Below are 25,460 nucleotides of genomic sequence, written 5' to 3' on the forward strand. Positions count from 1 at the left end.
ATTTTTATTGTTTTTGTGCCGGCAGAAAGCGTAGCCTATTCGCCAGACAAAAATGATACCCTATCCCAGACAAAATGTCCAAAAATGATACCCTACCCCAGACCCAAAAGCCAAAAAACAATACCCTATAGGGCGGCACATACCCGTATAGCAAATATAGGGGAGAACCCCCCCCTCCCGGGTGTAATACACAACCAGCAGTGTATAAATTATAAACTGAACAATTTTTCCTACGCTTTTGAAAAGATTAAAAAACAAAAACAAAAACAAAAAAAAACCAGATATGTTGCCACCTTTAGTTACTTTCATTTTATTCACTTAACTTTTTCCTTTTCCTATTATTGTACTTTTCCCCCCGATAATGTAACTTTATCTTTATTTTATTAATTATTATATCTCTTATAATTAAGATAATGACAAATACTGAAATTTGCTTTATAAACATATAATCTAACTATATAAAATATGTTTAAAAAAGAAAGAAAGATAGATAGATACAATTATCTATATTTACTTAGCGAGCCGGTATTGTAATTACGCGCGTAAAGTGCAAGCGTGCTGAGTGCGCTTATAAAGCACGCGGGGATTGGCAGAACACGAGAGAAGTGTCAGGAGAAGTACGACGCATAGCGGAGTGCTTTTCGACACTTCTCTCGTGTTCTGCCAATCCCCGCATGCTTTAAAACAGCACAGCAAGCAAGATTTTTATATCTTTTATAAAATACAAATTACAGGAATGACGAATCTGAAAGTACGCGAACGTGCTGTGTGCTCTCATAAAGCACACGCTCCCAACTTATCAGAACGCAAGATTTAGAACAGTTACATAAGTGGTATAAAAATATATAATGAATAATATAAACTATTCAATTCATTCTTAAATTGCGCATGACTAATAACTATGGTGCAACTCATGGTACTGAGGTGCTGTTTTCTTATCTCTTGTCAAAATGAAATTTTTTGGGGTTCTCCAGTTTTCCTCCGTCTTCAAAAGTCAACTTCTAAATTCTAATAGCGCAGCGCAACCGTGACGTCATAAAAACGAAGACAAAGGCGAAATTCGGACAAACAAACTTACAAGTTTACTTTCAACAGATAATTTTCACAGCCGATCGCATTTGATCTTAGTTTACATGCGTTATTATTGTAACTTTAAGTAAAAATAATAAAATCGGTTCGTATAATCCTCGTAGCGGTTAAACAGAATGCAATGTTTATCCGAATCTTTAAGATATTTTTAGAATCAGTGCGCTGCGCTATTCAATCTTGGGGTTTCACCTAGTTTGGAGCCTGATTGTCCTACGCTCTGATACAGCAGTCAAAGCTTTAATAGAACTTATAGATTTTAGGACCATTGATTTTTTTATTTTGCTTTGACTGTCAGTCACTAAACTATACAACTCTATTTCACGGGCGAAAGTAAAATCACTCCAAGCGCTACGAGGGTAGTAATTGCCCTATTTCACTATGACATCACATCAAAACAATCTATTGTTTAAACGCAAAGGATCATGGTCGTCGGAGGGGGTCAAATCAACGCAAATATTCACCGAAAATTGTTCTAAAACCAGTATCAATCCACGAAGAGAAGTAGAATAGCCAGCAAACGCTCAGAATATTTTTGAGTACATATTAACACATATTATATCTGAAAACCAGACCAATTTAGATTAAACTGTTTCGCTAGGAGCAAATTTTGTTGAATTTTCTATTGGATTTGGCGATTCTATCCCCCACATAAACAAGCAGTGACGTCATAGTGAAATAGGACAATTGGTTCATGGGTTTTTTACTTTGCCCTTGAAGCAATGTTGTATAATTAGTGACTTACAGACAAGTAAAACAAATGAAAACGATGGAGTTTGTTTTGACTCTATTTCAAATTTAAAAGATCACTCTATATGGCGTGTATTCCAAAATCCTGCAAGTTGGTTAATCGCTTTTGTATGTGGCGGCAAACCTCTCTTTAAGATAGTCTTCACCAGTTATACCAGGATACTTGTTCGACCCATCCAGGCACTCGACCAACACATCATCATCGGGATGAACAAAGAATGCCAGAGATCTGCGAGGCTTGTTGCGAACTACTTCATCCGAAGGGATCAGAACACGATGTTTCTATTGAGAGAAACGAGAGAAAAAAAGAGTCAGCACCTGAGGTTTAATGCTCCAGTTTCAAGTTCTCTCTATTTATATTTCCAGCGAAGGTCCGTGTGTTTTTTTATTGTTGAAGCTGCGCATTCTTTATTTTACTGTTGGTATTTGTGAATAATTAGACACTGATGTGAGGCTAACCCTGTGTAAGTGAGTATGTAATCAAGGAACACAGCGGTAAGTTGGAACTTGAAAAGGTTGTTGTATTGATTGTTTCATTTTAAAATTTAGTTTTACCACCGGTTTGAAGTACATTTGGTATAATTGGTATACGTTTTGTAAATCCCTTACAAATTCAGTACATAATTAATGAACTGGTTTCCAATTTGGCCCACAACACATTGGAAATATGTCCCCTCAAACAGCCCCACAATGCACTGGAATAGCTAATAAAGATCATACTGTTGATCGTAGCTTGTCAGAAGTCCATCTCTGCATCAGATCACCAATATTGACTATGACACAGCCAGGTATAGACAGAGCATTAATATATTCTCCATCAACTGGTAGGACCTGTGAGAATGAATCAAAAATAAAACTGGGATATCTCATTTAACTTTTATCTCATTTAATTTAATAAGTTAGACTCCCCCACTATAAGTCAGATCTCACAGAATTTACAGAATTCACAGATCCAGATTCCTTTCCTGTTAGCATATGTAATAGGACTCCATGCTGTCCAATTAAGAAATAATTGGATGAGGAAAATTCTGAGGACTGACAAAATTGGATGAGGCTGTAGGCCGAGTCCAATTTGGCAGTCAGAGGAATTTTTTGAGTCTAATTATTTCTTGATTGGGGAGCATGAAATCCCATTACCTATTATTTATATAGCTGCCTAATTAATCCCATATCAACAAGACCTGTCCAATTAAGAAAATAATTGGACAGTTCCCTATATGGGATTAATGAGAAGCTGTATAATTAATAGCTTAATGCTATAGAAATTACTAGAGTGGTAAAATCTCTGTTAAAAATTCTCTCTCACTGGAATTTTATTTGTACCAATCCTTCCTGCCCAATTATTTTGTTCAATAGAGAAAAATCTTTCACACGGTACAGATTTGTGGGCTCAGTTTTACCACTCTACTGATTTCCATAGCATGATGAAGTTTTACAGGATTTGGTTAGGACTTCAAAACATCCCCCAGAAACTTATGAGTTTCTGACCCCATTGAGATATCCCCCTGAAAGTTTTATACTTTGATGCCAAAGGGAAGCCTCTCTCCCGAAGCCTAACAGAACAACTAAAAGAATGGAGGATTTATTTGAAGTAAAGTCTGAAATTAGGCAATTAGGGGGCTGAGACAAACTAGTAGTAAAGACTGAATGTTAGGGGGGTAAAACTTGAAATTTGGTGGACATTAGCGAAACAATTGTGAAGATGAGGCAAATTCTCTCCTACTCTCCCCCCCCCTGACCCCACCATGCCACCACTAGCCCTTCTTTCTCTGCAGTCACTGCCTATCAAATTCCCTAATTTATAAAGGTAATTTATAGAAGCTTTGCACCATGATGCATGGCAGCCATGACAGGGGGAACAACAATAGAATATTTTTCATGTAAATCAGATGAGACCAGATTCAATTGTTCCTGCCTTGTGTCATGGCTGCCATCATGTGATGGTACAAAGCCTCTAAAAATAGTACCTGTAATCCACCCAGGTCATCCTGGAAAAGCAGAGTAATAGATCCATAATCACTGTGTTCGCCACAACGAACTTGATCTTTCTTTACTGTTGAACTGTCAGGAATGGGGGGATAGTACAAGATGCGCATGGCAGTGGAGTTACCAGCCTTTCCCAAACGGCTATGGGATTCAGCAATCAAGTTTGGATTCTGTTTAATGACAAAAAAATAAAACAAAAAAATAAACAATCAAACAAATAAACCAACCAACCAACAAACCAAACAAACAAACAAACAAAGAGACTGAGCAAAGGCAAAGGCAAACTCAAAATTTATTTATTTATTTCAACAATATTTATACAGGGATGTCTCATTTATCAGAACTAGTTTAAAGAAAGCCCTGTTAATAAAACAAAAAGACAAATCAAGAAATATATCCATAAACCCTAATTACTAATAATACAGCTAATGAAATACAATATATAAGAAGTTAGTATTGTAGTATTTTGAGTAATAGGTTTTTAAAGAGGAGTTCCCCCTAGGTGTTGCTTTTAAACTCACAATCCACATGGCCCCCGCACCATGGCCATATGAGATACGTCAGTAATCTTGAATGGTTTTGAATTTTTATTTTTATTTTTACCTTTATTTTTAGAGCAATACCAATGGCCTGAAGAATTCTGAAAGAAAGTTTTGCACATTGGTCGTACAAGTTTTTCACAGTACACTCCATCTCTGGAACAGCAGTTGTTGGCCATTTTGAATTCTATTGAGAGAAATAAATTTGTTTGTCTAAATAGGATTATAAAAGTTTGTGTTTTCTGAGATAGTGAACATGGTGCATTGTCAATGGATGAGTGGATAGATGAATGGATGGATGGATGGATGGATGGATGGATGGATGGATGGATGGATGGATGGATGGATGGATGAATGGATGGATGCCATTGGTCGATGGATGAATGGATGAGTGGATGGATGAATGGATGGGATAGATGGATGAGTAGGTGGATGGATGGATGGATAAATGAATGAAAGAATGGATGAATGAATGAATGGATGAATGAATACAAATAAAATATAATCAGTACCCACATGCCCACTTTCACTCTTAAATTCAGTGTTATCAACATTAAAAGCTTCTTTTAAATCTGCTGGTCTTTCTGGATTCAAGCTGTTAATTGGAAAATATTAAAAAGTAAACTTAAGTTTAATTATTTCTGCAAAACTAATTTATTTTTCAAAATTTAATTTTATCTTTATAATATATAACCTTTCCCAAGTTTCCTTATATTTCACAAATAGGGGATCAGCTTATTCCCAGTTCCAGTTTAACCTAAATATGTTTTTGCACCCCTAGATGCTTCCAACTCCAACTAGTGACCTAGAATCGTGAAAGTGGGAGGGGAGGGAGGGGATCTGACTGTCAAAACTGCAGACCCTGTTTTCTAGAAATAGAAAGGGGTGATTAATTTGAAATAAGAAATTTTGCATTGCATAATGCACGTCATACAACTTTTCAACTTGACCTTATTACAGAGCAACAAGATAAATTTTCACTCAGAAAATATTCATTTACTAGGCAAAATAAACCGACCTTTTCTACAAATCTAGTCTAATGGAAATATTCATATTGTTCCCTATTTTTTTACTGGTTGTTTCTTGAAGCAAAACCTATGGCTGGGAGATGTTGATGAAGACAGCATCGTGTTTCGTAGTAATGACAAAGTATGCTTAGGAATGCAGCTTTATATTCAGGACATGATTGATTTACAATATTAACTAAATAGGCCATGAGCCTATTAGTAGGTTGTGAGGGTTAGAGAGGTCTTAGAATAAACCGATACTAAACAGTCAAATTGATGAATACAAACAATATAATTTGGAATCTGGTTGTTTTTTTTTTTTTTGCTTTTCAAAACAGTCTCGTTGCTAATAGTCTATCAGTAATAGTCCACCAGAAGCTCAACCAGGATTTGCAGCATTTGTGATATACAGTACGCCCATTAGAAGGTTTAATTTTATACATGCCTTTCTCTTTCTAAAGCAACCCATCCATGATTACCACTACCATCAGTAGGTCTGGCACACTTTTGTTTTTCCTCTACGGGTAGTCCAAAGAACTTGTCAACTACTTCTCTCACTTTAGCTATCTAGCGGATTTATTAGAAAAGACATGTTTAAAAAAAGGTTTTTCGCAACCAGATAAGTTAATAGCTTTCAAATTAACATTAATCACAGGAATATTCATCACAACCACAGCAATACCGAGTAGTGGATGAAAAAAAAATTATTTAGCTTTAATAATTAACTCCAATTTTATATACCTCTTCGTTTGAAATGCCATGATTTTTCAGGTAAACAAACCCAATACTGCTGAACGCTTCACAAATCTGACTGGCTACTTCTTGTATTTTTTGATCTGTATCAAAAAGTAAGTCATCTTTGTCTAAAGAGAGAGGACTAAAGTCCACGACAGGAATGCAGACATCCACCATCTTGACTTTTGTTACAGATTTGTGTTTATACAAGAAACCTTACAAACCACAGGCATCCCAAGCTCAATGTTAATGTCGAGCGCAGCCTCGTTCCCGTTGCCTTCTCTTCTCGCCTTTTTTAAGATGGCGGCGCTCGAACAAGAATACATTTATATCAGTGTTAAGTGTATGCTACATCGAGTGTATAATCAGATTAAAAAATCTGCTTATACAATCGATGTAGCATACACTTAACATATAGATCTTTACCGAGTGACAAAAACACACTTCATAAAAATACATTTGTTGATTGGTCTTCCTGTGGTACATAAGACAGGCTAAACTATATTATTTTAAGTGTCGCTTAAATAATAATAATAATAATAATAATAATAATAATAATAATAATAATAATAATAATAATAATAATATTGATCTATCTAATTATGTTAGCCCATGCTCGCTTTCATTCAGATCTACTAGAAGCACTTTCAGTACAGACTATAGGGTTAACTCTTGCAAAACATCTACCTTCAGGCGGATTCCTTTTTCAATCGCGTTGTTTTCTTGTGGAACTCGCTGCCCTCTAAGATTAAGTCTTCTATTTCAGTTTCATCTTTTAAAACAATGCTGCGATTTCACTATTCTTCTCTCTTGCTTTCCGCTTTTGGCCTTGATCGTCAGATCTTATAAAACCGTTTGTTCCAAATGCCGATCCACTAATATCTCTGCTGTTTGCTGTCGCTGACGCCTCTAGTATATTTTATTGTTTTAGCTTTACTTTCATTTTATATTCTAATGTATTTTTGTCTAAATGTAGTTTATATGTACATGTATCTTGTCTCAGGCTGAGCTCGCGTGGACTTAAGTCTTTTCTTAGTCTGTGCAATGCGTTACTGAAAAAAAAAATTAATTGATTGGTCTTCCTGTTGTGTGTTTCATATTTACATGGCAAATTTTTCCAACTTCGTATGAAGTTTTCATAAGGCCTGTGGAAAAACCCAAACTAATTTTTGTAGTTCGTGTTATTCTATCATTTAAACATTGTACAGCTTGAGTTTTGTAAAAATTAGAGAATGGCCACATGCAAAAAATCGCTTTTATAAATGTGAGGTAAAATCAGTGTTTTACGAAACTGTGAATTACTGTGCTGGAAGAATGCAATTTTTTCTATCTAAAGTTTAGATTAAAACGTCTAAATTCACCTGGAACAATTGTTAAACACCCCTTTTCTTGAATTCAGTTGCAAATTTGATTGTAACTTGGGTTTTCACTTGAAGCGAGAATGTTTTTGAAAGCGTAATTCACAGCCGTTTCTTGAGCAATCCGGATTTTTTACGTAGATCGAAAAACCGACCCCAGTACGTTTATAAACTCATCAAAACAGTTCATGATAGTTTTGTTATATTGTTATGTTGCGTGTTTCTTGTAAAACTGTCACAACCGTTAGCTCTGATGAAGAGCAAGATGCTCGAAATCTTGGCTTGATTTATAATTAAAAAGCTGATGAATCAAAACTATCATGAATCTTAACTCGGCTTACAAACACTTATTGGATTTAGTTCATCAAATAGTGTCTACAGACCAAAAATGAAGGACTTTTATTTTTTTGATTGTGGGCACAAATTTTCGATTTTGCTCGATATTTCTGGACAGTCGCTCTTAAAAACTAGTTTCGCTGTTACAACCTTTTCAGTTTGGCTAGAACAGTAACGATTCGTTGTTTACATTCGTCAACCTCTTGCGCGTCGTGCACAACAAAACAAAACATCTCAATTATTCCATCCTCGCGCTCTACACACCACGCTCGACCTATTTTTCAAATACAGCCTGCGGCAATTGAAAAGAGTTCCACTCAGTCTTGTTATTGATGTATCCTTCCTTTCTGATCCGTACAGACTCAGCAATCTGTCTCAACATTGCATCATTATGGTAAACGCCAGTTACGTTCATAACGAAATTTGGGATTATTCCTTCATGATCCTCTCTAGCATGTCTCGGCTAACACAGATTGTCCATCATTCTTATCTATGTCTTTCAAATGCTCTTTACCACGCGTGTAGGCGCTCCTTGCCGTCTCCCCAACGTATTTTCCTTCACTTCAATTTTTACACTTCACCTCACCTAGAGCGCGAGGATGGAATAGGCCCTTTGCAGTTAAGGTCTGCCTACTTTTGAACGTTCGAATTGAGCCCACGATGAGCGCGCGCTCAAAAACCGCTGAAAAATCTACAAGATTTTATTGAAGAACCATACGTGTTTTGAGCTTCAACAGGGCAAAACCCTCAAATTTTGCTCGGGACTCTCTATTTTTTAATAGCTCATTCGAAAAAACTCCTAAAAATCTAGGTTATATCAACATTTAAAAAAAGTTTAAATCAGTAACACATGAAAAATTAGATTTTTGTAGGGATTTTGTTCGTCTTTATGAGATTTTTTAAGAGCACCGAAACTACAAAATATGACAAATCAATGTATTTTTTTTGTATTTTTGTCGAAAATATCCATGTATTATTGTAGAATGATTGACTAGCCTTTATTCGTGCAATCATATAGTCTGCAAATAACTATTATCTTATTAATCTTTTTTTTTTTCTAATCACTTCCGGTGGCGCAATTTTTACTCCAAAAGCTCATGCGTAGGCTTCATTAAATGCTGATTATCTCGAAAACGAGCTCTGAACACCCTATTTTTCTTTCCAGAGTTGGAATCAGCATTAAATTTCAATTCGGAAAATCGAAGATTAAAAAAAAGTTTAAATCAATTTCCAAAAGTAGGCAGTCACCTTAAGCAATCACATGCTGATTAATTCACTGAGAGCAAATGAATGAACATCTTGATTCCCATGGGTGAAATTTACTGGACTGCAAACAAACTTTCTACAACCGGTTTCGAGAGATCGTAATAAAAGTGCATTTCGTAACACACTGGATACACATGTTTTCATTCAGTTCTTTACAAGTAGCTAAAAAGAATCACCAATTTAATATAAAAACAAAAATTTTGCATTCCAGTACAGACACGTGACCGTTAACTGCAAAGGGCCTATTGAGACTGATGTTTTGTTTTGTTGTGCACGCGCAAGAGGTTGACGAGTGTAAACAACTAGTCTTTTAGAATAAAGGCCCTCCCCCTCAAAAATAGTATAAAATATATAAGTAGAATGATTACAATAAATCAAAGTCTAATATACACCTCAAAAAAATCATTTGATTGGTCAAAGCAATTTTTTAAAAACTTCTTCGACATTACTAACATAAAGGACGCATAAAGAATTTTGCAACTGACTGTTTTGTAAATCTATTAGTTTTGCTACCATTATTGCCGAAGTGCAGGAAGTGCAACCCGTGAGAATTCAATCTAAAATTAAACTGCAATAAAGAAAAACAAGATCTCGAGAGAGACTTTTTTAGCATGGGCTTTAATTTTTAATGTTTAAACGTAGAAAGAAAAAACGAAAGACACTGCAACCATGTCAAAAGAGACCAACGACGAGTCTTTTGTTAAATTTATCCAACATGGCGGCTGTAAAAAGCATCGATCATTCATCGATTTACGGATAGATGAAAACCGAAGAATCCGAAGGAGCAAAAACCTTTCAGGGGAACTGACTATGTATCCTTAGGATTCGCAAAATAAACAAATACGAATAAAATAAAATAGAATAGAATTAAACTTTAAAGTGCTACTCTGACGAAAATCGCTCAAATTTGGATTCAGCTGAAACTTCCTAAGAATGCTCTTGAAAGGTCCAATAATCACTGTATGAAGTGTTTTCTCGATATTCAGGACGAAAGTATGATATTTTTACGATTATTTTTGGAGTCTGTGACGTCATAGACTCAACATCGAACTTCGCTCCATACATTTCTTTGTATATAAATCCTTGAAAAGAGACGCAGGCTCTCGATACGAGATTGGTACCATGATTGACACTGCTCTAAATCCGTATGCAAATTACTCAAAACATATGTAAATTTGACTTTCAAGGCATGCCTTATAAATTGGACTTCATGAATGCCAAAACTTAGTATGCATGCATGAAACGTAAGGGTAATTCTTTCATATTGTGTTTGTTAATACAGTATCTTGGTCTGACAAAAGTAGTAGTATACTCGCGAAATTTTTTGTATACTTGGAGAAAACAAACATTTATTTTCTCACTCAAACTCTTCAAAGTTCTTAGAAAACGTGCTGAAATGCACGCATGCGCAAACGTTTTTCTCTAGTGTCTCCATGGTTCACTTAACGGCTGCTGATTAACATAAACATGCGTTATTTCACGTTCAACTAAGCCAGGCGTCCCTTTGTGGTGATCGCTAAAATACTCCCAGCCGGTGTGATCAAGAATCTGAAAAGCAAAATGCAAACCTCACTCTACCTCCTCACTGAAACTGCGAAATATCTCAGGTGTGTTGTCAGTTGAACTCGAGTTTGAAATAACCAAAGAATATCACCCTTTATACCATAGCAACTCACACTTGCATCTCGTAGTTACCAATATATGGTGATTGTGAGGGTTAATGTTGTACAGTGTTGATCAGTTAAAGTATTGCCTAATTGTTTAGCTCAAGTTTACGATTACTCTCGTTATGATTCGCATAGTATATTATATGAGAGGATCATTCATAAACATTAATTGCAAGTAAATACATGTCTACTTCGAGAGATTTTGACAACGACTCGGTGAGACAAAACGTTGAGACTAAAAGCCGGATTGAGGTGAATATATCAATAGAACAGTTTACTTCAGCCGCAGCATTAGGTATCTGTAGATTCCTCTTTCAAGTTCACCCAAGAGTTTAATTTTCGGCAAGTTTTGAATTGGTAGTCTTCCATTTGGATTTTTGAGAATTACCTGGAATCTTATGGGTATCTTAGCTAGAAACATGTTTTTTAATCCAGTATCAAACAAGGGAGATCTTTGATTTGAGCACTGCCAGGCGGTTTGAACAAGGTCACTCCCCTGACCGACCGTCTTCGAAGTTGCACATGTTTCAAGAAAATAGGCAGGATAATGCAGCAGTTTTATTAGCAGAGCATGCAACAACTGAAGGTTTTCCAGGTTTGAAAAATGTCATAAAATATTAATATTAAACGTATAATCAATTTGTGTTTCATTCGGTTGACCTCGATTTGTCTGCTTAAAGAAATCTCTCATTTTCATTTACAACTCTTAAGTTACTGCTAGCAAAAGAGAAACCAAGCAAAATGCCATTTATTTCACATTATTTTATTGCAAGATGAAACCAAAAATGTCCAAATCTCTTTTGATATTATCATCTTATCATGCCATATGTTTATGTTAGTCGCTCGTGAATTATTCAAATTAAATTCAGCGTTCCTTTTCCCATTTGCTGATAGGATATCTGGTTTTTATGACCTAATGAAATTTCTGACGTTCATACTTGTGGACGTAAGAATTTTGAGACTGCTTTCAATATTCAAATAGGATGTCTTTGAAGGTCATCATGCATTTTGAGGTAAATCAGTACCTCTGAGAGGAAACGCGAATGATTTGTCCAGCACAGACGTCAGGTCTTGGGACATTTGGTATCAAGCCACTTCTTTTCTATTATTTGGACCCTATGTTCAAGTGTTTTTGTTCAAAACCATTACTATATTATTGAAAAATAATCGTTTCGATTAATGATTTATTTTGTGCTGCTGAGATTCCCCATGATAGCATCATAGCTTGCATTTTTCCTGGTAACCTTTTCTCGTCCAAACCATTACCAAACAGAAAGCTGATGTTTCTCAACAAGATTCATTATGAGAAAATTAAAACAAACCCTGGCTTGCTTCTATAATCCTTTTCACTTATATTGACGACCAAAGCTGTCAGTTTCGAGACAAAACCTGCATACAAATTAGTTTGTACCGGAGTGCCCCAAGACTTGTCACGCTAGATGGGGGTGACAAAATTACCATAGCCCACACTAGGTCAACCGAGCTGGTAAAGGTTTTCTTGACTAGGCGGCCGGACTATTCTTCGTACGATAAAAGCGTCGTACCAGTTAATACTTTGTGCCTCCACAGACGTCAAAAGATGGGTTTATTTCCGAGTAGAAACAAGGCGAAAGCTCAAATCAGGTACCAAATTTTAAAAGGTTTTTTCCCCGCATGAATTTTTGAATCTTTGTGAGAAGCCAAAGCTTGCTCGACTAAGCTCTCGATATGTGTATTGCTCAAGCCGTGAGATACCACTTTCACTTGGTTAAACCAGCTGAGTCGTAAACTAAACAAAACCATAGCTTTTTACAATGGTGTCCTGGCAAAGTCCTTCCATTCGCGGGTGAACTGGCCGGCACGAACCCACCACACCACTTTATTTTAATACCGCTCGGTTTCAGGTTGCTCAAACTCATAACCTGCATTATCGAATGTCCAGGTTAACTTGAATACCGTTTGAGAGAAAAAAAGAAAAAAAAAAAAAAGGCTTCAATTGCCTCTCAAGGGCAAAATATTGTCAGTGATATTTGACATAGTAGGCCTTAAATGGACTTTTGGAAATTTAAAATTATCGGCTCAAATTGTCAGGTCAAGTTATCATGCTTAGGTTGAGCCCGTTTGTGGTCGGCGAATATTCAATCAAAAATCGTTTCGCTTGCTTTTATTTTCGGTATACTTTTCCTTAGGCTATTTTATAGTAAAACTAACTAGGTAGAACCGATACTAATTAGGCTGTAGCTCTAGAAGCCACGTATTTCCTTCACTGTCATCGTAACATCAAGAGACTACGTTCACGTGTATTATAAGGCCTTGAATACCATTCTATCAAATCCCAAAATGAGATAAATAGTACAGTCAATATACATTTTAACGGCTCCAGCAGTGGGAATTCAAATTTGAGGATATTTAATTTTCTGAAAGCTCTGGCACCAGTGAAATGCTCTTGAAAGTACAAATTTCTACTGTGTGTTTGCTTTAAAAACTTTGTTTGTTTGTCGTTCGTGACTCGGTCATATAGTTTCTGGGTTTTCATTAAAAGTGGTCCTCTAAATAGCTTGAATGAAGAGTCTTGTACACTTTTAGAAAGCTATACTTCTCCTCCAATATTTCTGGAGCAACATTCAAGAGAATTTCAGGATGGAAAAATAAAAATATCAGAGTCATATCTAACCCACGTTAGCAAACAATTGCTCTTGGCGCTCGGTGAAGATTCCAAGGAGCTTTTGTTTTCGATAATGCAAAGTTTAGTTCGATTTGGGGCAATATTTTCATTTTTTAATCTTGACAGAAAATTCTTAAAAAGTTGGCCGACTCAAATATTGCCTTCTTTCAAAGGTAGAATGTATTTTTATCGTCGTACGAGAAGTATTTTAAGGTTATCATTACCTCTGTGAGTTATTTAATCTTTAAGTTTATTGCTGTAAGAGTTGTCATGACAACAGAAAACAAATCATTGGATTACGGGACTTTTCGCTTCGGTCTCTCAAGTGTCTTTTTACAACTCTATCTGACTTTAACAGGGCCGGCCAGGGTCAATCAAAGATTGCTTAATCGATCCATAAAAAAGCGTCCTTGAAAGCTTTACAATGCGTAGAAAGAAAAGACTTTATCAACATTGCAATAAGCTTTTATCATCGCCATTTCAAGGGTCTCTAAAACTTACAGGACAGAAGAATATCATAGCTGTAAAAATTAATATTAAAAAATGTGGGGTTTGGAGGAAGTCGGCTCAAAACTCGCCGGAAGATATTAATTTCGAAAATCGAAATTTTGTATGATAACACTCAGTTGTTGACAAAACTGATTTGAAAAAAAATATCGCATCTTCGCGAGTTTTGAACTCAGTTATTTCATTCAAACTTCAACTAATTTTAATATTCCTGCATTGGAAATCATTTTTCTGTTGTTGTCGACCGTGAATCTAAAAAAATACCTTATAGTTAAAAAGCTCATTGGCCGAGGATTTTTCTCTTTTTCAACACGTACCGCGGAGCTTCAGACGGCGGGTCAGCAAAAAGCGTATCATTTCCTGTTTGCCGTCTTCGATCTACAATTTTCATCGAGATTTTTAAGTTCCAGAGTTTTTCATATATAATGAACATTTAGTTTTCAGAGGTTCATCAAAAATATTTGTGTAACGACCAAATTAGCTGGGACACTGAGCGATGGATTAGAAACGTTCAAAGTTTATGGGATATGGGGCTATGGGGATTTTTAATTTTAAAATAATGTTTGTGTTGGACCCCGCTCGAACATTACATATTTTTAAATAAATAGAGTAAGTAAATAAATAAATTACTATATTATTTTAGTCTTTGGTTTTAAACCAAGTTCGTTTGCCCTTCTTAATCATTACCGGACCGGTACCCGACACAATCCCCATTTCCTCTCTCTCCCCCATCGAATAAATTATCCACAAACGTTTGTTTCTTGATTACATACAAGCCAGGTAATCATTCCCCAAAAAGCTTGAAATTTTGGTCAATCACTGACAAATTGTTGGCCTATGCTTTAAGCTGCTCTAAGCTAATTGGTCCTAGAAATGAATTACCATTTCCCATTACATGTGAGGATTCCTTTATAAATGCCGGCCAACCAAACTCCTAATTATCAATAGATTTAGCCCAGAAAAATTATCTTCATATTTCATGGCCCTCTCTATGGAAACCTTTTAATTGCATCATGTAAAATTTTGCACTCTCGGTTGAAGTGAAAAGCCACTACCACAAAAGAATTTCTTATTAACGCCGCGAAAAAACGTCGAAAAAAGTATTTATGGTCTTGCAGTTAAATAAGGGCCATTCTCTTTTTTCTTACCAATTTATTTTAGATGTTATTTCCTTGTATATCTTCGTAATTCTTGCCATTGGTTGACTTTTATCGGAATTTTTTGTATGTGAATTTAATCTGGTTAACAATGCAATGATATAAATCATGCAAATGTGTCCAGTCTTCCGTACGACGAGTAGCCGTTTCATCATTTCTTACTCCATCGAGTCTTGGCCCGCCGAACTCTACACTTCCTTTGCACTTAACGTCCAATCCTCTTTCCTGAATTATGGGTCTTTTTCCATCCAAAAAAAAGAAAAGGTATGATCGTTTATGGCTTGTGTAGACTAGTTTTCTTATAATTAGGCATCAGTGCATCTGTGCATTGAGATAATATGGCATCTTAAAAATACTCCATGATTAGCTAGCCCTGTATGGTTTGAGTCGGGGTTGTCTAGTGACTACGAATATTAACCCGTTTCTCATTGGTTTCACTGTGGTACGTAAAAAAATGTCGTAAATCTAAGTATATCTTTTCAAAAAAATAACAAATTCATTAAATAAAACTGTAAACTCGCTAATTTTTACATTTGTATGAAAAATATAATAAGGTGTTGTTCGCAAATCAATTAATTTTTATTTCAAACTTTTGCATTAAAATCCCAAACTCGGAGAATTTTCCATGAAAGATAGCCTTCCAGTTTTATATTCACGCTTTTTGATCATTTTAAGGTCTTTTAAACTCAACTGGAACCGAAAAAGTTACACGATATTATTGTGATAATTTTTCTTGTTGCTTAGAAACGAAATATTGATAGACATAAACATTAAAACACAAACACTTAAATGTTTGTCATGACAAAGTGAGGATTAAGTGTTTGTGTAAGAGATTTATTAAAAAGTCACTCAATTTCAAGTATGCTAATTTTCTGATCGGATTACTTCGTTTCGTGCTTATGCTCTTTAGTTCATTTTTATAATAATTAACGTCATATGAATCTGTAGTTTAAATGTTTTTACAAATGTCAGTGTGACTTTTATTTCATTTGAACAGTTTTAATCGGTCTCCTCCGATCCTCAGATGCCAAAACACATAAAAATGATTTATATTTGATTGAAAAAAGTATTTGTTTCCATGAATGTGTAAGCGAACAGGACTTGGTGCTTAACAGGACTTGGTGCTGCAGTGGCGGATCCAGGATTTTTCAAAGGGGGGTTCCGTTTCTTAAAGTGTATATAACTCTTTTGTTTAATCGATGTTTGACAAAAAAAAGGCTCTAAAAGGAACTTAAAGGTAAATTAAACATTATAACAGCAAATATCTATCATTTCGTGTTCAACATTATCTTTGTGGAAACTTTTAAGCAAAATTTATAGATAAGACATATTTCTATTACCTAAAAGATCAAACCCTCAAGGGGGCCTCCGTGGACCCCTTCGACCCCCCCACCCCCACCCCCCCCGGATACGCCACTGTGCTGGCTTAATGGATATTCATTTCATTAGTAAAAAGGGCACCCACTTACTAAATCAATAGAAAACTGATCCATACCCTGATTTGAACGAGTGGAATTGAAAATCACCCTTACAAATAATATAGTAATATGGGGGAAGCCACAGTGCATTCTTACAATCGACCAGTGTCTTACGACTGACGGACTAACAACCCGCCTATGACACGTGTCTGATGAGAGGCACGCTGCAATAAATGTGGGGAATATAATATATTTTCAGTTGATATTCTAAAACGAACAATGTTAGCTTTCGAAATGTTAAGGTATTAATTTTAATTTATTTTCTTTTCATATACTACAGTGGTGGGGATACCCCGATGGCGAAAGAATGCAAACGGTAAGATATGGATAAAATTTAGGAGCGGATCCAGGATGGATCAGGGGTTGCATTACGTTTATTCTGAAGTATCTCAGCAAATTTCGTTAGTAAAATAACTTTTCAGCTTCGTCTAATTAATGCTTTCCCAATTCAGAACACGTGTCATTTTGTCTTTCCCCAAGATTGACCATTGTCACTTACCTCACTGATGTTCATATCTGTTTTATCATTCAAGACTGAGAGACGAGAACAAGTTTCCTGAACCACTCCTAAGCGACAAAGCCAACCCAAAAAGTCTCGTGCGCAAATACCTTACTCGGGAATTGTTCGAGTCCCTAAAGGACAAGAAGACGCCTCGAGGGGTGACACTATGGGACTGCATTAACTCCGGAGTCGAAAACCTGGACTCTGGCACTGGTGTCTATGCTGGGGACGAAGAGAGCTACAAAGAGTTTGCAGAACTTTTTGATAAAATCATCGAGGATTACCATTCTCCGTACAAGCTTGCAGATGGTCATGTTTCTGACATGAACCCAGAGAAAATTGATGCACCAAACGTGGATCCTGAGAATAAGTTTATACGATCTACACGTATTCGTGTTGCGAGGAATCTCAAGGGGTATGGCCTGACACCCACTCTTGGAAAAGAAGAACGGAAAGAATTGGAGAAAAAGGTGAAGTATCCGCATGAATGTTCTAACGAAGATGGTGCATTGTGGTTTAGCTTGGGAACAAACTTTTGTTCATGATCATCATGTCTTATTTATGAAAACTGTACAAACAACACCACATAAATAAGCAGTGCAAGTGTTGTTTGTACAGTAGAAGCTAGACTAGGATGTATCCAAATGGATTTTTAAAAAAATGTTTTGAATGCGAGGCTAACATGAAAACACTGACAAAAGAAATGTCACAATCGAAAAAAGGAAGATTTCGTTTGCATTTTCATGTTACCCTTGCATGCATGTTCTTTTTGAAAAGGGTACATTATTGGAGTCACAAAAGGTTTATTATTTGCTCTCTCTCAAGAACAGCTTTACCTGGTTTCACTTTGCACCACTAAAATTCTGGGTTCCCGAGTATGTAACCAACCATGAACCGCATGTACCTGCTCAGTGCAGTTATTCCTTCTTTAAGTTTGAAAGGCAATTGGTGGCAATCGGCAACGCACAAGTGGTAGCATGTTGATTTTACTGATGCTTCATGTCTTCCGCGATGAGTCAATTTAAATTTGCATTCTTCAAAAGCTTAATTTTATCTCTGTTTTTCAAGGTGGTAGACGTTCTGAACTCCTTGACTGGTGACTTGGCTGGGACATATTACCCACTTTCTGGCATGGATGAGAAGACAAGGCAACAACTTGTAGATGACCATTTCTTGTTCAAGAAAGGGGATCGCTTCTTGGAAGCTGCTGGCATTAACAAGGAATGGCCTGAAGGAAGAGGAATCTACCACAACAATGACAAGACCTTCCTTGTATGGGTCAATGAAGAAGATCAGCTTCGTATCATCAGCATGGAGAAAGGAAGCGATATTGGATCAGTGTTTAGCAGACTTTGCCGTGCTGTCAATGAGATTGATAAAAAGTTGGGCTTCCAACACACTGATGCTCATGGCTATCTTTCATCCTGTCCTACCAACCTTGGAACTGGAATGAGAGCAAGTGTTCACATCAAGATCCCTAAAGCCAGTGCCCACCCTGATTTCCAGAAGATCTGTGACGAATACCACATCCAAGCCCGTGGTATCCATGGTGAACACTCAGTGTCTACTGGAGAAGATGCTGGTGTATTTGACATCAGTAACCGTCGACGTCTTGGTCTGTCTGAAGTACAATGTGTACAAGACATGTACAATGGAGTCAAGAAATTGTTGGAGATCGAAAACGCTGAAAAACAGTAAGTATCAATACTGAAAAGAAATTTAGTAACAGTGTCCGTCTGCATAAAGGCAACGGATAGCACTACTACAGAGCTAAAAACGTTGAATTTTGGCTTTCTAAGAGACGAAAGCTTGACCAAAAAACTTATCCCTAGAACTTGGGACACATAACCTTTATTGAAATTCACCTTAATGCATTGGAGCTTTCTTATTTTGACAATGACATCCTTCATCACAAACAAGCGAGGAAAGCTCGCGAGATTTTCAACGCTGAAATTGAAATCGAGCATTCTCGTGTTTTATCAGATCCTAACTTTATGTTGTTCCGTAGATTTGACCCTGACAAGTTTCCCGAAGTTCTCAACAATCCAGAAGTGAAGTCCCTCCTGAAAAAGCATCTCAGTCAAGAGATCTTTAATGAACTGAAAGATAAAAAGACTTCCAATGGAGTAACTCTACTTCAATGCATCAATTCTGGTCTTCAAAATTTGGACTCATCCACAGGCGTCTATGCAGGAGACGAGGAAAGCTACACTCTCTTTGCTCCGATGTTCGACAAGATCATCGAGGATTACCACTCGCCGTACAAACTTGCCAACAAACATACTTCTGATATGAACCCGGAGAAGGTAGAAGCGCCTGATCTTGATGCCGATGGCTTTTTCATTAGATCAACGAGAATACGTGTTGCTCGTAACCTTAAAGGATACGCACTGACACCGGCCGTATCAAAGGAAGCTCGAATTGAAATCGAAAAAAAGGTATAGTTCCTGCTAACTCAGCTAACTCACACGTAAACTACCAATGATGGCACAAAGATATTACCCACTTTATTGCAAAGTGTGATATTTTATCTTATCGCCGGTTATTGCATTCCATTCTATTAAATCTATATCTCATATCATGCTATGCGCCACGTCATCTATAGTCAGTACCTTCCTACTTCAACACACTTCGTACCTTTCACTTCAAAACATAGAATAATTCGGTACCTCAGCCTTTATGGCATGTACCTCTACGCACAAAATAAGGCTGGTACCTCTCGATACCTGAGTACCTCACGGATTGGTGTTGTAGAACCTTTATTTTATATGTACTTCTCATCAGGGCCCATCCTATCTTCTGCTAATTATTTGTGGATCCAAAAGTCTAAAATATATATATTTACAAATTATCGATGACCGGTCAATAGCCCACTTCAGAGATACGCTTCGCTTGTCAAGTACAAAGGTTTCAGTATGAGGCTCCATGCTAAATGCTCAGTCATTCGTGACAAGAGAAAAGAATAACTTGAATTTAGCACTGAGCCTCCAACTGAAACCTTTGTACTTGACAAGCGAAGCGTATCTCGGAAGTGGGCTATTCTAAAAGTGGATGACAACTTAGCTCATGGCACATGCGCAAGTCAAAATTTGTATTACGATATCTTATCGATTTGGACCCTTTGGATTTGTGGCCCTTATTATAAAACCAAACTTTACAAAAAGAGTCACCTCTCTGTTGTATGGTCGTCACAACACTTTCATGGTATTGAATACTGACACAACCTTAACTTTGTATATTCCTATAGGTTACTGGTGTATTAAACAGCTTGACCGGTGATCTGTCTGGGACGTATTACCCATTACAAGGAATGAGTGAAGATGTTCGAGAACAACTCGTCCAGGATCATTTCCTCTTTAAGAAAGGTAAAACATAGATATTCAATCTGTATACACCTATTTCAGTGCATGATACCAAGAGCTACCGAGACAACTATCTCACTGGCCTAGTTGCTAAGCCAGTGAGATAGTATATCCAACATTCACCTTGAGGACACTCCGACAATACAAACACCTCGCTATCGTGGACGGAGAGAAAATCCCTGGCCAAAATAGCGTACGCACTGATAAAGAAATGACCGTAATAACTTTCGCGACCTGATTGAAAAAGTAATTACTGTCCTTTGATCTGAAGAGAACGTTTCAGTGTGGCAGTTATCCCTTGCTTTTGTCGATCCTATAAAATGGCCCCAGTACCTCGTGGCTTAATGTAAGACATAATTGGGTATATTTTTTCTCAAACAATGTCACAAAATGCCATTCCTCTGATTATTTTCCCCTACTTTATCACTTAAAGGTGATAGATTTTTAGAAGCTGCTGGAGTCAACAAGGAGTGGCCTGAAGGAAGAGGAATCTTCCACAACAATGACAAGACCTTCCTCGTATGGGTCAATGAAGAAGATCAGCTTCGTATCATCAGCATGGAGAAAGGAAGCGATATTGGATCAGTGTTTAGCAGACTTTGCCGTGCTGTCAACGAACTAGACAAACAATTAGGCTTTCAACACACCGATACTCATGGCTATCTTTCATCCTGTCCTACCAACCTTGGAACTGGAATGAGAGCAAGTGTTCACGTCAAGATCCCACACGCCAGTGCCCATCCTGATTTCCAGAAGATCTGTGACGAATACCACATCCAAGCCCGTGGTATCCATGGTGAACACTCAGTGTCTACTGGAGAAGATGCTGGTGTATTTGACATCAGTAACCGTCGACGTCTTGGTCTGTCTGAAGTACAGTGTGTACAAGACATGTACAATGGAGTCAAGAAACTATTGGAGATTGAGCAGGCAGCAATACAGTAAGCAACACTTTAAGCCTGGGCGTACTTTTTTCCCATTTTAAGCCGTGTCATTCGAGTGGAATTAGGGTTATTTGTTTGAGTCACAATCCTATCATTTAGTTTTAACAGGCGTTGTCGGTAAATAATGAAAACTACTTAAAACAAGGACACGCGATCTAAAACGAGAAAACAATACGCCCACGTTGAATAGATATGTTAATGATGACTAGAAATTGCCTACATTTTTGCTCTGGATCAAATGTTTTTGATCATTGAAATTTGAATTGTCCCTGGGATTGGGAAATAGCATTGGCAGCATAGGTTTCTCCAAGGTTAACATTTGGACTGGGAATTAATTTGTATAACTCACGATAAATGTGGAATAGCATTGTCAACATGAGATTCCTCAAATTTTTAAAAGTGCCTTTTTAGTACTAGTTGGCAAATTATTGACTAAATTTCTTTTACGCTCTAGGGAAAAACGATCCAAATTTCCTGCAGGCCTCAAAGACGAATCAGTGAAGTCTCTCCTAAAGAAATATTTAACCGAAGAAATGTTCACCGCCTTGAAAGACAAGAAAACCTCCCGTGGCTCGACCCTGTACGACTGCATCAACTCGGGCGTTGAGAACCTGGATTCAAGCTGTGGTGTCTACGCATGTGACGAAGAATGTTACGAAATGTTCAGTGATCTCTTCAATGCTGTTATAGAGGACTACCACGGGCCCTACAAACTCGCAGACAAGCACGTCTCCGATATGAGTCCAGAAAAAGTTGACGCCCCTAATTTGGACTCGGAAGGAAAATTCATCCGATCAACTCGTATTCGAGTGGCCAGGAATGTGAAGGGATTTGCACTCGCACCTGGACTGGCGAGTAAGGAGAGGGTGGAACTTGAAGAGAAGATTGTAAAGGTGCTGGCATCTTTGACTGGTGATTTGGCAGGGAAATATTACCCACTGTCTGGCATGGATGAGAAGACGAGGAAACAACTGGTTGACGATCATTTCTTGTTCAAGAAAGGGGATCGCTTCTTGGAAGCTGCTGGAATCAATAAGCAGTGGCCTGAAGGAAGAGGAATCTTCCACAACAATGACAAGACCTTCCTCGTATGGGTCAATGAAGAAGATCAGCTTCGTATCATCAGCATGGAGAAAGGAAGCGATATTGGATCAGTGTTTAGCAGACTTTGCCGTGCTGTCAACGAGATTGATAAACAACTTGGCTTCCAACACACTGATGCTCATGGCTATCTTTCATCCTGTCCTACCAACCTTGGAACTGGAATGAGAGCAAGTGTCCACATCAAGATCCCTAAAGCCAGTGCCCATCCTGATTTCCAGAAGATCTGTGACGAATACCACATCCAAGCCCGTGGTATCCATGGTGAACACTCAGTGTCCACTGGAGAAGATGCTGGTGTATTTGACATCAGTAACCGTCGACGTCTTGGTCTGTCTGAAGTACAATGTGTACAAGACATGTACAATGGAGTCAAGAAACTGATGGAGATTGAACAGGCTTAGTACAATTAATAAAGAAAGTCAATTCTGAGCTATCTTAGCTGACATGTAGGAAAGTAAGGATAGTTGGCTGTTGGACTAAGGTTCGAAATAGAGCTTTTACTTCCTAGTTAACAAAGTTTTATTCTATAGTTTTGAAGGTAGAATTGGACTGAAAGGATTTTTGCAGGGAATGCTTTCCAAGGGAATTTGTAAACATATTTGAATTATGCTGAAATCAAGTGCCCCTTACGCCTAACTCAATATTTTCAGTATTGATTCTACTTGAAGTTAATAGTTGAATGGTAAAATGTTTTTAAAAAAAATGATTTTAGTGATGCATCAAACCTCAAGATTTAATTTTTTTCAAAATATTAATGCATGTGATGTCATAGGAGGCATTCATTAAAATATACAAAACTTTTCTGGGTCAGTAAAACTTCCTGTATAAAACATAATTGTCTCACTTTAGGTTATTGAAAATTTTTTCTCATGGTAATCAGTGTTTCTATTTACAAATGATGCTAAATAAACTCAAATGCTTCCTATGCCATCACACTCATTAACATATTGCAAGTATAAACCTTGAAATCTCCAAGATACATCACTCAAATGATATAAAAAATAATTTGCCATTCAACTATTCACTTCATGTAAAATCATAGTAAGTTGTTTTCGTTAGGTATAAATCCCTAACATGAATGATCTTTTCTACGTACGCCAAGACGACAAATAAATCTTCTTCTTCATGTAAAATCAATATTGAACTTATTGAGTTAGGGTTTATAGGCACTTTAATAGTAACAAACATGGTTTGAAGTTTGAAATGGTATATTAAGAGCGGTATCCACATCTATATATAAAAGAATTTTCAGTTTTGCAACTGCTAGATCATTAAACTGGGCCAAGTTATGGAATATCTCGCATATACATTGCCGAAATGAGTCCGAAACTTTCGTCTAGTTCAAGTGCTATACTGGTGTGAAAATGTGTGAATAAAAAAATATTAAAGAAAACAATTTTGTGTTTTGTATTTGTCCAAAACTGAAGGAAAGTTTCTCAATAAGTTTTGTCTTTGGTGTAAGGAACAGAATAAAAAAAGGAAAGAAAAAATGGAGAGAAAAAGAATAGAAGCTTTGCGTTGGTTGCCATGTGATGGTGAAAACTTTCTATTCCTTAAAACTACGAAAAAAGTTATTTGGTTATGTACTGTTTAAAGTGCCAGGTGAATGGTGGCATGCAGGTTATCTCTTGCCATTGTTAGTTCAACCTGAGTGAACTGTCATCGCTTTTATCCCATCCCCGTTATTCAAAGCGGTCAACCAAAGCCTGTCGCATGATGGCAAACGCGCGCATCAGCTAAACTATGGTCCTCAATTCAATTTTGCTAAATACCACAGGTATCCCAGTAATTAATTAAGAGCTTTTATTAGCAAATGCCTCTTATGCAAACAAAACTATACATCCATAAAATTATCCTATAATTTTCTAAAATACTAATCTAAATTAGAATGCTAAAAATATTATATACTATATACTACATTTTATATACTATATGCTATATACTATTAAAACATCAATCTAATTTTATTTATATTACAGTGCAACGCTCAAAAGAATGACCACATTTATAATGCATTCGAATATTCTATGTTCGATAAACCGACGCATTTCGATGTGAAGCTGGCTGGTTTTACCAAAAAAGGCGTGTAAAGTTTCGTTTGGCAGCAAAAAGCCAATGCATAGAGATATGCGAATACAATAAATGTTGTCATACTTTTGCCCGATGTATGGGCTTCCGCAGTCTCTACAGATCGTGCTATAAAAGCTAAGCTTAATGCTTAGAGTGCGTACCATATGTTCGTGAAAAGCATTGTAAGAAAATTCACAAATTTGCACGGATTAGTAAGCTCAGTAGACCTCAGTAGACCGTCGACCTACAAAACTTTGCACTAATTTGTACAATTTTGTTTTCAAAATTTTACTTTTTCACGGATATATGCCCCATGCACTCTACCAGTGCTGTCCAGTGCTGGTTAGACTTGCCACTAATCGACTACTCGACTTTTCCCCAAAAACTTAATGTACGGCTTATTTTTGCAAGCAACTGAGTTGCGAGTGGATGACTCGCGCCAGTTTCTGTTAATTTCAATTGATTGATTTGTTGCATTAATTTATTCAACTGAAAAACTCGTCCGTAGAGTCTGACGCGAAACAGTGATTAAGATCTGCATCTCGGCTGCAATTATTAAATAGTGGTGCTGAGGACTTTTAGACAGTCCAAGTGCTGTACGTTTGAATTGACTTCAGTATTAATGCTTATACATCAGGGTCCCTTTGTACGAAGGTTGAATAGCGCTATCCGACGGATAAATTCTTATCCAGTGGATAACTCGATGATGATGTCCAATAAGTTTATTCACTCTCCACCCTCCGTACAACCAACCCAGGAATATTGCACCGCTACACATGCTATTCCATTTCTAGGAGCCTTGCAGTCTCGATTGTTACCTTCCCAGGTATACAAGGCTTATCTAGTATATGTTTTGACTTAGGATTCATTGATAGAATGATAGATTCTACATCCCGTTTAAAAAAAGCTTTACTAAGCACTTTACTTTTCACGGTGTATGATTTACCCTTTTATCATTACTG

The 25,460-nt window shown here is 37.0% G+C and overlaps 2 protein-coding genes across 4 annotated transcripts; one reads left to right on the plus strand and one right to left on the minus strand.

The window, feature by feature from the left end:
* Nucleotides 1-282: 282 nt before the first annotated feature.
* On the minus strand, nt 283-6,298 carry LOC116293852 (uncharacterized). The gene is made up of 7 exons (XM_031701343.2): nt 6,110-6,298; nt 5,814-5,935; nt 4,878-4,956; nt 4,426-4,548; nt 3,804-3,992; nt 2,557-2,667; nt 283-2,118 (listed from the first exon to the last, which is right to left on the minus strand). The coding sequence occupies exons 1-7, from the start codon at nt 6,278-6,280 to the stop codon at nt 1,933-1,935; spliced, it is 981 nt and encodes a 326-aa protein (XP_031557203.2). The 5' UTR covers nt 6,281-6,298; the 3' UTR covers nt 283-1,932.
* A 4,241-nt stretch (nt 6,299-10,539) lies between these two features.
* LOC116293837 (arginine kinase) lies at nt 10,540-23,824 on the plus strand. Of its 3 annotated transcripts, none has more exons than XM_089026605.1 (8): nt 10,540-10,670; nt 16,797-16,832; nt 17,050-17,488; nt 18,087-18,712; nt 19,027-19,456; nt 20,266-20,383; nt 20,814-21,321; nt 21,779-23,824. In XM_089026605.1, the coding sequence occupies exons 1-8, from the start codon at nt 10,624-10,626 to the stop codon at nt 22,827-22,829; spliced, it is 3,255 nt and encodes a 1,084-aa protein (XP_088882731.1). In that variant the 5' UTR covers nt 10,540-10,623; the 3' UTR covers nt 22,830-23,824. The 3 variants fall into 3 exon arrangements, with proteins under 3 accessions (XP_088882731.1, XP_088882732.1, XP_088882733.1); XM_089026606.1 differs by lacking the exon at nt 10,540-10,670 and adding an exon at nt 12,184-12,353; XM_089026607.1 differs by lacking the exon at nt 10,540-10,670 and adding an exon at nt 15,182-15,302.
* The last annotated feature ends 1,636 nt before the right edge of the window (nt 23,825-25,460 follow it).

Source organism: Actinia tenebrosa, unplaced genomic scaffold, assembly GCF_029948245.1.
Source record: "Actinia tenebrosa isolate PJP-AT-01 unplaced genomic scaffold, QUT_ActTen_1.0 PGA_scaffold10__47_contigs__length_13832649, whole genome shotgun sequence".
NCBI classification, from domain to species: domain Eukaryota; kingdom Metazoa; phylum Cnidaria; class Anthozoa; order Actiniaria; family Actiniidae; genus Actinia; species Actinia tenebrosa.